General features: G+C 40.9%; 2 protein-coding genes across 2 annotated transcripts in view; both read right to left on the minus strand.

Moving 5' to 3' along the window:
• The window catches only part of LOC139071421 (complement factor H-related protein 5-like), a 27192-nt gene extending 20443 nt beyond the window's left edge, over positions 1–6749 (minus strand). Inside the window, exons 1-5 of the mRNA XM_070553876.1 lie at positions 6719–6749; positions 6386–6556; positions 6118–6303; positions 5091–5258; positions 1488–1676 (exon numbers count right to left, since the gene is read on the minus strand). Coding sequence (XP_070409977.1) covers positions 1488–1676; positions 5091–5258; positions 6118–6303; positions 6386–6556; positions 6719–6749 — 745 coding nt within the window. The remainder of the gene's footprint in view (positions 1–1487; positions 1677–5090; positions 5259–6117; positions 6304–6385; positions 6557–6718) is intronic.
• Positions 6420–13479, minus strand: LOC139071582 (complement factor H-like). The gene is made up of 7 exons (XM_070554316.1): positions 13075–13479; positions 12452–12640; positions 11153–11338; positions 10359–10532; positions 7580–7744; positions 6663–6824; positions 6420–6556 (listed from the first exon to the last, which is right to left on the minus strand). The coding sequence occupies exons 1-6, from the start codon at positions 13142–13144 to the stop codon at positions 6760–6762; spliced, it is 849 nt and encodes a 282-aa protein (XP_070410417.1). The 5' UTR covers positions 13145–13479; the 3' UTR covers positions 6420–6556; positions 6663–6759.
• Between the last annotated feature and the right edge of the window lie 717 nt (positions 13480–14196).

Here is a 14196-nt window from a genome sequence, read left to right on the forward strand (position 1 = left end):
CGGGGTTGGAATTCGGTTGAACTTCTCCGGTAATCCAATATCCGTTCTCGTCGCCGTATCCCAAAGAAAAAACAAATCTGACCGACTAGCAGAGGCTTCAGAAGCTACATCTGATTGAGGACACATTGTTCTCTGCTATAACGCTAACGCAGAACACCGGAGTCAGGCGTTGTTTACTACAGCTGTTTCAGCAGAGCTCCATGTGAAACTTCACCAGCTGCCCAGGGCTTAAACCGGAAGTTAGTTTCTGTTTTCCCCGCGCCGGTCACAAACATCAGATTTTCTTACAATTCCAGCCGTCAACATCCAAAACCCTTTTTCATCTAAGGTTTTAATACACATTTACACACGCTGTTCAAACAAATTTTGCCTCTGGCCGATATCTTTAAATGAGTGAGTGAACCCACTACCCAGGATGAACTCTGCTAACTTTAAAAATCAGCTGCTCTAAATAAGCATGAAGGTCAGAGAGGAGCTCTAGGATGGATGTGGATAAAGGAACTGTAATGTAGAGGTAAAGTAGGGCAGGGCCAACGTTAGCAGCTGTCATACGGTCCATCTGAAATGTTTGACTTTCATTTAGCTTGTTATGTGACAGGTTAGAGCACAGTCTCATGTTAGAGTTTTGCCATGAGAGCATTGAGATACCTCACACACTGATGGCATCTAAAAATTAACATTTTTGTTCTCAAAATAAAGAATAATTTTAATCACAATTGAAATGTACAATCCTAGAAAAGCCTTGTCCAATAAATGTGCACGTCCTGTTCTCACTGATTGGACAGAAATCCTTCCATCAAACTGTGTGTGTGTGTGTGTGTGCACACAAGAGCGTGTTGTGAACTGGTGTTGTGGTTTTGCACTGATGTAACCATCTTTACGCTGACAAAAATGTAACTAAGTAACTTTTCCTTTGAGTACATTTTATTTACGATACTTTTTACTTTTACTTGAGTAAAAATTTAGGCAAGTACTTTTACTTGTACTTAAGTAGGAAATTTTAGTACTCTTTCCACCTCTGGTTAGTTCAGAGGTGTGTAGAATTAATGTACAGTATCTCCTTTAAAAGCTATATTTAAAAAGTTAAATAATTTCATTTTTATTCTGTCGGGCACAACGCTGTGTTTATGTTTCCATCTACTAGCCACTGGAGTGCACCGTTGCGCTATAAAGTCAGCTCAGCAAAGCAAGGTTGGGACTGTGTAAAATGGTAGACTTGACAAGTTAAGCAGCTGATTCTGAGCCCAGAAGATGTTCTAATGATAAATACTGTTACAAAAAAAACTTATTAGTAGAAATTAGTGATTATCCTGTATTATTTGTCTCTAAACATGGTGCTGGAACATTTCAGCAGTGAACCAACAACGGCTGGAAAAGTAGTCATGTTGTTGCAATACCACTTCTGAACACCAAAGTTCACCAGATTGTCAGTGTTCAATAGTCCACGTTTAAATCAGCATTATGACGCAAAACAACAGTAAACCTACTTGAGCATGTTGGGAACGATTCTTTCCACTCTCCTGCTTCTGAACACTCAATTTCTGCAGCTCCCTCAAGATAATATTCATCTGGGCAGTAAAAACGTAATGTTTGTCCCCCAGGCACTTGGTTAGTAGTTGGTGGATCTCCAGCTATGCCCAGAGGTGTGGGCAGGCCCCCAATTAGACAAGGCACAGCTGAGAAAAAAATACAGAGAGACAAATAAGTTAAGATTTACCAGGGTTTGATGCCCGGGTTCCAGGACTCACTCACTCACTCTCTCTCTCTCTGTCTCTCTCTCTCTCTCTCTCTCTCTCTCTCTCTCTCTCTCTCTCTCTCTCTCTCTCTCTCTCTCTCTCTCTCTCTCTCTCTCTCTCTCTCTCTCTCTCTCTCTCTCTCTCACACACTCACACACACACACACACACACACACACACACTGGGGTGGATGAGATCCACGCGGAGTTCCTTAAGGCTGGATGTTGTGGGGCTGTGTTGGCTGACAGTATCGCGTGGACATGTGGGTCAGTTCCACTGGATTGGCAGACTGGGGTGGTGCCCCCCCTATTTAAAAAGGGGGCTGCAGGGTGTGTTCCAACTACAGAGGGATCACACTTCTGAGCCTCCCTAGTAAGGTCTATTCAGAGGTTCTGGAGAGGAGGGTCCGCTGTATTGTCAAACCTTAAGCTTGGTTTATGCTTGACGCATTCACTTTCCGCGCGGTGATGCGGCTCGCGGATGGAACGCGCTTCACAACTCGCAGTGTTTATGGTTCGTGCAGCTGGTCTCTGCGGTGAGCCAATATTCTCCCAAACTGAACGGGGCAGCATGGAGCTCTACGGCATGCATCCAACACTACACCATAGTAGAAGTAGAAATTACTGTTTACAACATGGCATTTCAGCATATTTAACAGCGTTCTCGTCTTTTCCGACAGTGCGAGCTATTTCTCTCCAAGAATCATTAACAACATGTTGATCACGGTGATCTCTGAGAGCTGAATCATACAAATGTCTGTATTTACGAACCTCTGCCATACTAGTTCTTGCCGGTCCGCCATGTTTTTCCGCGTCCATCCGTCCGCGTGGTTAGAAATTTTCCGAGGTGCGCGTTGCAGAAATTCTGGGCCGTGCGGAGGTGCGGTGGAGGGGCGTGGTTGTTAAAATGACGCAAAATGACGCAACTTTTCCGTGCGGAGCCGTGCGGACCTCGCGGACGCGTCAAGCATAAACCAACCTTTAGATTCAGGAGGAACAATGTGGTTTTCGTGCTGGCCGTGGAACACTGGACCAGCTATATACCCTGAGGGGGTCCTGGAGGGTGCGTGGGAATTCGTCCAACCAAACTACATGTGTTTTGTGGATTTGGAGAAGGCGTTAAACCCTGTCCCTCTGGGGGGCCTTGTGGGAGGTACTTCTGGAGTTTGGGGTACCAGGCCCTCTGATACGGGCTGTTAGATCTTTGTATGACCGGTGTCAGAGCTTGGGCCGCATCGCCGGCAGCAAGTCGGGCTCGTTTCCGGTGAGAGTTGGACTCCACCAAGACTGCTTTTATCACCTATTCTGTTCAATGTTTATGGACAGGATTTCTAGGTGCAGCCAAAGTGTTGAGAGGATCTGTTTTGGTGACCTAAGGATCAGGTCTCTGCTTTTTGCAGATGATGTGGTTCTGTTGGCTTCATCAGAACATAATCTCCAGCTTTTGCTGGAGTTATTTGCAGCCGAGTGTGAAGCAGCTGGGATGAGAATCAGCTCCTCTGAATCTGAGACCATGGTCTTGAGTCGGAAAAGGGTAGAATGCCTTCTTCTGGTCTGGTATGAGGTCCTGCCCCAAGTGGAAGAGTTTAAGTGTCTCGGGTCTTGTTCACGAGTGAGGGAAAGATGGAGTGTGAGATTGGTGTTGCGTCTGCATTGATGCAGGCATTGTGCCAATCTTTCGTGGTGAAGAGAGAGCTGAGCCAAAAGGCAAAGCTCTCGATTTACCGGTCGATCTATGTTCCTATCCTCACCTATGGTCACAGGCTTTGGATAGTGACCGAAAGAGCAAAACAGTGGATACAAGCGGCCTAAATAGGTTTTCTCCGCACGGTGGCTGGGCTCTCCCTTAGAGATAGGGTGAGAAACTCAATCATCCAGGAAGGATTTGGAGTAGACCCGCTGCTCCTCCACATCCAGAGGAGCCAGTTAAGGTGGCTCAGGCATCTGGTGAGTATGCGTCCTAGACTCCTCCCTGGTGAGGATTTCTGGGCATGTCTAACTGGGAGGAGACCCATGGGATGACCCAGGACATGCTGGAGGGACTATGTCTCTCAGCTGGCCAGGGAATGCCTTGGGATTCCCCCGGAGGAGCTGGCCCAAGTGGCTGGGGAGAGAGACATCTGGGCCTCTCGGCTTAGGCTACTGCCCCCGTGATCCGACATTGGATAAACGGTTGAAAAGGCCAAAATTTTGGACACACTTTCTCATTCAATGTGTTTCTTTATTTTCGTGACCATGACCATTTACAAAGGCGCCAACAAGTCTTAAACCCTTTTCAGATTGACATTCTGGAATATTTGTGGACAATTCAGTCCGGTTTTTAACCAGAACTGTGTTTTCAGACACACCACTTTTGTACCGGAACTTGTCCTTTCGGCTGCCTTCACACAGCAGGGAAAAGTTCCAGATGTCCGGGGGAGGGGGGGGATTGGACTTATGTTATGCATAATCCTGCGCACACGAAGTCGCATAAGAGACCTGGATGATGAAGCTCAAAGTGGTTAAAGGAGTGGTGTGAAGCGCTCTGTCGCGCATGTAGACGGTACCGTAGGAGGCGAGCTGCCATGGTTCGCCGCATGCTACAGGAGTGAGCTATCTAGGTGCGCACAGCGTCCCTCGGTCCCCTCCTCCTCCCCCTCCTCCCTGTCTGGAACTCGACCTCACCAGTCTGAAGCAGCCACCTTGTCCGTGACAAGTCCTTTCCTGTTACTAGGGTCGTCGTCCGGTTTAATTATGGAAAACATTATCCGGATGTTTGTATTCAGACACAAAGGTCTTACGGACAGAGTACTGAACATTTCCGTTTTTCATGGCCTGTCTGAAGCGGCCTCTAAACACCTCTGGGAACTCCTTCATGACTGTTGGAAAACTATTTCAGGTGACTACCTCTTGAAGCTCATCAAGAGAAAGTCAAGATTGTGCAAAGCTGTAATCAGAGCAAAGGGTGGGTATTTAGAAGAAAATAGAATATAACACATTTTTAGTAAATTTACCTTTTTTTTGTCAAGTACATAACTCCACATGTGTTCATTTATAGTTTTGATGCCTTCAGTGGGAATCTACCCATGTAAATGGTTATGAAAATAAAGAAAACACATTGAATGAGAAGGTTTTGCCTGTACTGTGTGTTTGTGTGTGTGTGTGTGTGTGTGTGTAGGTGTGTGTGTGTGTGTATATATATATATATATGTATATGTATGTATATATATATATATATATATATATATATATATATATATATATATATATATATATATATATACACATATATATATATATATATATATATATATATATATATATATATATATATATATATATATGTATATATTTTTTTGTTACATTTGCTTCTTACCTGGACATTCTATTGATTTGGACCACAAGCCATTGCTACACGATGCAGTTCCCTCGATAACTTCTCCAGGTGCATTACACTTATAGTTGATGCTCTCACCTTCCTTGTATGTTTCTTTTACATCAGACCGAATTGTCAATTTTCCATCTTCTAAATTCTTACAATGTCCTAAAAGAAAAGAAATGAGTAGATGTTAATCCCAGGTGGCAATACAATCTTAATTTAGACATGTTCTTCTTTAAAAGTATGTCTTGTTTTTCTTAGTAACCAATTAGTATTACTTTTGGTTTGAGAAAAGCAGTTCATTAGTGCTTAGAAAAGAAATGTACTTGGATGGGTAAAGAGTTCCAAAGTTTGGGTGCAGCATGAGAAAAGTAAGTAAGTAAGTAAGCTTTATTTATATAACACCTTTCACAGACAAAAAGGTCACAAAGTGCTTCACAAGTTAGAACGACACATAAATAGGCTACTATAAAATACAGTCACAATATAGATAAAAAGTCGTATACAGCCAATCTGCATACAAAATATGTTTAGAATGCCCGGAGAAACAAATGGGTTTTCAGATTGCTCTTAAAAGCACCAACTGAGTTGAGTGAACGTAAGAACAGAGGTAACTCATTCCAGAGCCTTGGCGCGACGGCCTGGAATGAGCGATCACCTCGTGTCTTGAATCGAGTATGTGGGACCATAAGAAGATTTTGATCCAACGATCTCAACCTTCGAGAAGGCATGTAAGGACAGAGCATGTCTCAAATGTACAGTGGAGCCTGACCATGCAGCGCTCTGAATGTCAGCTCAAGAATTTTAAAATTGATGCAAGAAGAAATTGGGAGCCAATGAAGAGCTTTTAGAATGGGGGTAATGTGAGCTCTTCTGTTGGCACGGCTCAGTATTCTAGCTACACAGTTTAGAACTTGTTGTAAACATTAAAAGTGAAAGAGTAATTCTAAAGCTCATAAAGCAAAGAAAAAAAAACTTCCAGACGACCATAGTAGTCATGTGAGATATTAGTTTTTGTACATACGAACACAGGAGATGGTCTTCTTTTCCCATGCTCCATCATTGCATCTAATTGTTTCTCCTCCATTTATCATGTAATCTTTGCGGCATTCATAAGTGACAGAAGACTCGGATAAATACTCCTTCTGATAAGGTTCCATAATAACTGCATTTGTAACGCTAGGTGGTGGCGGGCAGGGCTTACTAGCAGCTGAAAGACATGAAAACATAAAGTTATAGCAGTGTTCATAAAACAACTTCAGTTCATTTAAACTGTGATCAACAAAACTCACGTTTACAGATAGTTTCTACTTCAATTCCTACTAAATTCCATTCTCCATTTAAACAGTTCAGATGAGTCGTCTCAGTTCTGTAGCCTTCATCACAAACGATCTCTAATCTTCCAGGAGAGGTTGTTGCACGTCCATTAGGAATAACGGGAGCTTCTCCACACTGTGTTTTTACTAAAGGATGTGATTCCAAACAGTTACATGAATATTGTTAGACACCAGCAACAGCTCCCTATCCGTGCACATAATTACCAGTAAGTAGAATATAGAGATGAATTACCTATACATGGATGGAGAGCAGGCCATTCACCATTAACACATGTAGCTGCATCCCACCAGCTTTTGGCAGAAAGTTTATAGTTTTCATTACACGAGTATTAAATCACTTTGTTGTTGAAAGGGCCGACTGCAAATCCATGTTCAATAGGAGGTATTTTGCACACTACAAATACAAGAGTTCAAAAAGCAAAACCAAGAAAAATGTTTATAAACTATCGACAGGTAAATGACTAAGGCCTAGTCCACACGTAGCCGGGTTAAAAAAAAAAACGAATATCCGCCCCTCCAAAAACTTGCATCCACACCACCTCGTTTTAAAAAGAAACTGTCCACACGTACCCGGATAAATACGTTGTTAAGGACATGCCAGACCTGTAGGCGGCAGTACTTCCCCTGTTCTTAACCTCGTTCTTCGTCTGCGGTCTTCCGCATGGAGCAGTAACTCCGCTTGCAAAAACAAACAAGCAAAAAGCGCTTGGACAATTGATAAAGCGAGCGCAGCTCTGAGGGCATCCATGCTGTCGGCTAGTGTAAACACAGGTCGCACACGTGATGTCAGCATTTTTTTGTCACGGAAAGTGACGTTGCAGACCTTAAAACTCCGGTTTTGTCCGTCCACACGCAGACACCCAAAACGGAGAAAACGCAGATCTTCACTTTGGCCGGAGTTTTTAAAAAGATCCGTTTTCATGTGAAAAAAGTCCGTTTTCGTGTGGATGACAGGCCAAAACGTAGAAAAATATCTACGTTTTGGCAGATCCCCGGCTACGTGTGGACAGGGCCTGAATCACTGATGGCCTTGGTTTTTAACTTGCTCAAGAGATGACATTAGTAGTTAGGAGATATATTACTGAAGCCACCCAATAACAATATCAATTTTAATTAATAGTAATTTATCATTTTTATAAAGATTCTTACCAGCACACTTCTTTGCTTCAGCCCAGGTTCCTTCCTTACAGATAGCAGAGAAAGTTTCTCTATTCCCACTCCTGCATCGGTATTGGACCTGGTCACCACTGATATAGTTGTATTTTGCACCATGAGTAATGACTGCATCTTGAAAATCAGGAGGTGGACATGATGCTAAAAGCAAACAGACAAACTGGTAAAAATGATTTGTACTGAAGTCTGTCAACAATGTTTTTTTTAAACTAACAGAACAAACACAAATTATCGTCTATCAAATCAGATTAAGGTTTATTTATTTATATAGCACCAACAACCACCTATGGGAGGCCCAAGGTGCTGACCAGCACATAAAAACAAGGATATAAACAACATAGTAGATAAAAGAGAGTAAAACTGATCAAAAATAAAAATAATAGAAAAGTACAAGTAAAAGTAAGTAAAAGCCATGAAGTAGAAAAGGTAAAAATACAAAAGCCAGTGTCAACGATGTTGAGGGAAAGTTAGATAAAAGTGAGTTTTCAAGTGAGACAAACTCTTGTAGAGAAGGTGCTTGCTTCACTGCCAGAGGGAGTTCATTCCAGAGTGTAGGGGCCGTTACTGAGAAGGCCTAGCCTAGTGAACTAGACCAAATTCTTGCTTTGCAAAGTTTGGTCTAGGAATGCTCCACTGGAACCTCTGCAGCCCCTAACAGCATTCTGGCTGGCCAATCACAGCTCTCTAGAGGGGTTTCAAACACATAAAGAGCTGTGATTGGTCCATAATGGTGGGCCAATCATAGTGCTCTATCTGCTTAGTGAACAAATCACAGAGCTTTATCCGCTTTGTGGGCCAATCAGGGCACTCTATATGCCTGGTGGGTGGAATGATGCAACAGAGTGAAACAAGATGGCAACAGCTCGTTTGAAACGGCTTTTACATCAATTTTGGACTATTAGAACTTGGGCTTCATTAGAATCAGGAGCAGATAGATGTATTTAAGTAGTTTTTTTTGGTTTTAGAAAAAATTATGTGTTTTCTCCTTCTTCAACTGTAGACCGTCTCATTTACCGATGGCTGTTGCGGTGAGTATGTCACATTCATTGTCCAGTAGCATGCGGAGATCATTTGAAAGACAACGGTAGAACCTGACTAAGCTTAAAAAACATGCTCGAACAACCATGTTTATTTGTGCATCAAATCTAAGGGCTGCTTCAATTTTCACCCCTAAATTAGTGACCACAGTCCAGGGTATCTGCGGGTCCTTAAAAAGTCTTTAAAAGATTTAAATTTGCTTTTCCAAATTTAAGGTCTTAAAAATCCTTAAAAATGACAAATAATCCTTAAATACAGTTTCCAAATGTCTTAAAATTACCAAAGACCTAATAAACAAGATTCTTTTATTTCTATAAAATTTTCATGAATTTCTAGTTAGTGTTCAGCTTTTTTGTGTATGATGTTGGCAAAAGCGGAACCGTACACATTCAGTTGGTTGTGAAAGGGGGCTATTTTTAGATGAGCACATTAGCTGGTTAAGCTAGTGGGAGCTCGCGCCATGGGGAAGTGCAAGTTTAATGGTAACTGGATGGCTAGTGCACGTTTGCGACGTGGTTAGCACCGGTTCCAGGCAATAGCTGGAAATTATAGCTTAAATTTGGTCAAAGTGGCCTTAAAAAAGGTCTTAAAAAGTCTTAAATTTGGCTCCCTTAAACCAGCAGATACCCTGACAGTCTTTTTGTATTGTTTCATGGAACCACGATCAATTTCATCACCTGCTCCAGCTCTTTCACTAGGGCTGAGTATTATAACCTCAGTTTTAGACTCATTTAGGAAGAGGAAGTTAGCAGCCATCCATGACTTAACTTCCATTAAACGGTCCAATAACACAGATACAGAGCCTTCTGCTCCCCGAGAAAGAGAGGAATAGATCTGGCAGTCGTCTGCATAAAAATGGAACTTAACACCATGGCGCTGAAGGAGGACCCCCAGGGGCAAGATGCATAGTGTAAACAGAAGTCCCCAAGGCACTTCACAACACAATCAGTCATTCACACACACATTCACACGCTGGGGGGATGAGCTATAATGTAGCCACAGCTGCCTAGGTGAGGCCTGTCCAACGCTGGCGCCACCGGTCTCTTCTTATTTAATTCTCTGTATGTAGGGATTTCAGCTCCTTGGTTTTCTCAACAAATGAGTAATTTCTTTCCTGAGAACTTGGCTCACATCTCAAGAGGATGAACATCACCGTTCAACCTCCCGTCAGACCGTAGCTGTTCACGAAACCCATCAATGAACAGAAAGTGCAACAGCTACTAAAATACTGGGGAATCGTCTATTTAAACCACCTTTCTGTTCTACATAACTGAGAAATGGATGGAGAAGCACAAGATGGATGTTTGGAGATAAACTTACGATTTTATCAAGTATTTGCAAAAAAAACAAACAAAAAAACAACAATACTGCATCAGCAGAAAAGGCCAATGGTAAACTAATCTGTCCATAAAGTAGTCTGGACTGTGGCGAGATAACAAACAGCTGAGGGATCTGACAAACCAAACTGAAAACTTTGATGAAACCAGAACTCAGAACACAGACATGATCAATATTTCAAACTGCAGACATTAAAAGGGAGAAAGGCATCGACAGCAATAATAAAAGCTAAATCACATTTCTAAATCACTGATAGCCTTGGTTTTTAACAAGCTCTAGAAATTACATTTTAGTTAAGAGAAATAAATAGTTTCATTACTGAAGCTACACAATTATTACAATCTGATGAAATTTCACATTTTAATGAAAAGTTTCTCACCAGCACACCCCGTTGATTCAGTCCAGGCTCCTTCCCTACAAGTAGCAGTGAACGTTTCTCCATTCCCAGTCTGGCATCTGTAGTGGACCTGGTCATTTCTATTGTAGCTGTCTTTTACACCATAAGTAATGACTGCATTTTCAAAATCAGGATGTGGACATGGTGCTGATGTTACTAAAAGCAAAAGAGGGAAAAATAATTATTTGCACTGAATTCTGCTTGTTACATAATAAAGAACTTGGCTCAAAATGCATGCATTGCTTTTTTATAACGTAATTCTCTGTAGCTATGGATGCCTGCTCTGTGGTTTTATCAACAAATGGGGTTTTTGCCTCAGAACTGTCGTCACATCTCATATGGACGAAACCCGTCAATGATCGAAAAAGAAGCAGTTTGATCCAACAGCAGGTCACGTGTCTAAGAATCCTTGGGTAAGATGCTGAACACTGAAAATGACTCCCTAGGTACAATGAGATGGCAGTCCACTGATCGTCAGGGTCAATGCAGAGAAAACATTTCCCCGATGGGACCAAAGGAAAAATTGTAGTTTTAATTTTGATCTCGATCAAAACAAAAAAAAAAGTAACATTGATTTTTGTCTTTGAGCACCTCACCTTCTATCACCTTTTACTCAGTAAGATCTCAGGGAGCTGATCTAAATCCAAACTAAACTAATTTGTACAATTATTTTTTCATACAAGGTACAAAGATTTTATTTGTTTCAACAAAATTATCATGAAAAAATATTTATTTGCATTTTCTGAAAAACAACTGAAATGTAAACTCTGCAGTACCTCGGCAAAGTGGTTTTGGTGTCCAGCCATCTCTGGTGCATGTGGCATGTTGAGCTCCATCTGTTCTCTCATAGTACCATTTACAGTCATAGTTCACAGTGTCACCTAACCTGTTTCGGCCCTGGGTGTCACGAGTGGTACCCCAAGATAAATTATCTTCTGGTAGATTACGTGAGCAAGTAACCTCTAGAACAAGAGAAACAAAAACAAAATATAAACACACACACACACACACACACACACACACACACACACACACACACACACACACACACACACACACACACACACACACACACTTATATCTGAACATACATGTAAACTAGAGCTATTCTAACTCTACACCTGAATTAAAGGTGAGATTTTATTCTCATTTCTTCTCTTTAAACCTGCAACCTTCTGATCACCGGACAAATCTGTGGTGTGAGTTAACGAGAGCTGTTCGTGCTCAGAAGCAAACCTGAATGAACTAGAGATGTTTTGTAAAGAAGAATGGTCCAAAATACCTTCAACCAGAATCCAGACTCTCATTAGAAGCTATAGGAAACGTTTAGAGGCTTTTATTTCAGCAAAAGGAGGATCTAATAAATATTGAGTAAATTTTTTGTGGTAGCTAAATTCATGCATGTGCCAAATTTTGTTCACAAGCTTATTGCATACTTTCTGTAAATCCTATAAACTTAGTGTGACTTCTCAAATATCAGTGTGTGTGAAAATTTTATCTTAACAACCAACGATAAAGACAATCATGGTGGTACATGAAGTGAAGGGACAAAAAATAAACAAAATAAAACAATCAATGATGAACAAGAGCCTGCTTCTAGACCTGCAGAAGGAGAAAAAAAAGAAAAACAACACACAACAATACAACAGGAGCAAACAATCACTGCGTCAACCTGACCAGGAAATATAAAATCAACATTGTTTTACTGAACAATCAAACGATAATAAATTAATTTTTTCTCAATAAACCATATAAAGGAATGTCTAATCGTGCTGTAGACATGTGTAGTCAATAATTTAACCTAAAACTGTCAGTGTTGCGCCCTCTTCAGGTAAAAACTCTGCACTGCATTAGAATTAAAATCTGCCATCGTCTTTGGCTACGTTAGCTGGTACATTATGATGTCACAATGCCGCTGTGATTCTGTGTGTGTGTGTGTGTGTGTGTGTTTGTTAGTGGCTCTGCCCTCTCAGTCTGCCAGGCAACACTCTGGTAGAGGTGACTTGCTCTTCATACACACATGTGATGGGGGTGTTTTGAGGGAAATTGTGCAGCTCCGACATGTTTGAACCTACCAGAGCAGGTGGGGAAGGGGGGCAGCCACTGGCCAGTTTGTGAGCATTCAGTTTCCTCTGAACCAACCAGTTTCAACCCGTCACCGCACATAAAACGCAGCTTGTGCCCAACTTGTATTTTCTCATTCAGTGGTAGCATTCCAGCTACAAACAGATGAGGGTGCAACGCCCCAATGACACAAGTGTTCGCTGAAGAGAAATAGCACAAACAAATTATTTAAAAGGTCAAATATATTTAAAACACCAGTTTACACATCAGATCAGACATGTTCTCAACACAGACGACTTCCTAATGTAACTAACTCATTAAATATCATCTAGTTTAGTTCAAACCCAAAAAAGGAAATTAGGATTAATATGATTTTTACATGAAATTAGAGTTGAAAATGATAGTCAGTCATGCAAATAAGTAGTTTAAAACTTCATCTTCAGATCTTCTTTGGTGTTTATTTTTAAATATGTGAAAATGGAAATAAATCAAATAGTTTAATGTTTAACTCTATTTTAATTATTGCACCAAATAAACTTAAAAAATTAAAAAGGAAAGAAAGTTGTTTTTTATCGTTGAATTTACTCAGACATAATCCCATAAAAATCTAAATAATCCCACTAAAAACTCTTACCATTCTGTGAGAATGAAATGTTCACATTTCCCCAAAGCTGGAGGAACGGGAGGATCAGCCACAGCTTCATGCTCTCTGGAGAAGTGTTTCTTTCTGGGGAGAACTTCACTGTTTGTCGCAGTCTGAGTTCTGATGAAGCTTTTAAAGGGTCAAACAAGGACTTCCCAGATGAACTTTGACCATTAAAAACAAATATTCTACCCTGTCATAACGGTATTCCTCCGTGTTTAATCTGATTCCAGATATCTACCCCTCAAGTCAAAATGTTTGATAGTTGTTGCAAAAACAAATAATTCTCTGTGATTTTAACCATAACCATGGGAGATATCAACTCTAAAAACAATAAATGTCAATAAATATGTGAACATGTAAAAGAAACAATTTTAGTCTAAAATGAGGCAGAATAAGACGTAGAAAATTTAAACCAAAAAAAAAAATCAAAGGTTGGTTTAGCAAAGCCTCAGAAAAAAACCTTCACGCCTAAATCTTTACATCCAACAAAACAGCAAGAATGACTTTAAAATACGAATAAATATGAATTCAAATGTGCACAAAGCGAAATGCTAAATTTGTCTTGTTCTATTTTTGAGTTTAATCGAAAATTCCAGGAAATTTTAGGAATGTTTGAATTTTTTGCAAAGAAAAGAACATTCCAAATGTTGTTTATTTGAGATATTTGATGAAAATTATAAACATCACATCACTTTTACGCTTTCGGTTTGAAGCATAAAAATACAGATATAAAAATAAGCAGCTTTTAATTATGTGGCGAGACCGTTTAATGCAAACATGCTGATATGCTAAAGTGAATTAAAGTAAAGTCCCATTAGTCGCCACACACTGGTGAAATACATCTCCACATGTGGCCCTTCCCCATGGGGAGCTGCAGCTGTGGCTGTGCTCGGGAACTATTTGGTGGTTTAACCCCCAATCCCAGGACAGATGCTCCACCACTGCAGGTGGTTCAGAATGCCTCCAAACACACCCACATCACCCCGCTTCTCCTCCAGCTTCACTGGCTGCCAGTCAACTTCAGGGTTCATTTCAAGATCCTGGTTTCGTCTTCAGGGCCTTACATGGACAAGCACCATCTTATATTGGTGATCTTCTTAGTCCCTACAC

This window comes from Nothobranchius furzeri, chromosome 8 (genome assembly GCF_043380555.1).
Source record: "Nothobranchius furzeri strain GRZ-AD chromosome 8, NfurGRZ-RIMD1, whole genome shotgun sequence".
Classification (NCBI taxonomy): Eukaryota; Metazoa; Chordata; class Actinopteri; order Cyprinodontiformes; family Nothobranchiidae; genus Nothobranchius; species Nothobranchius furzeri.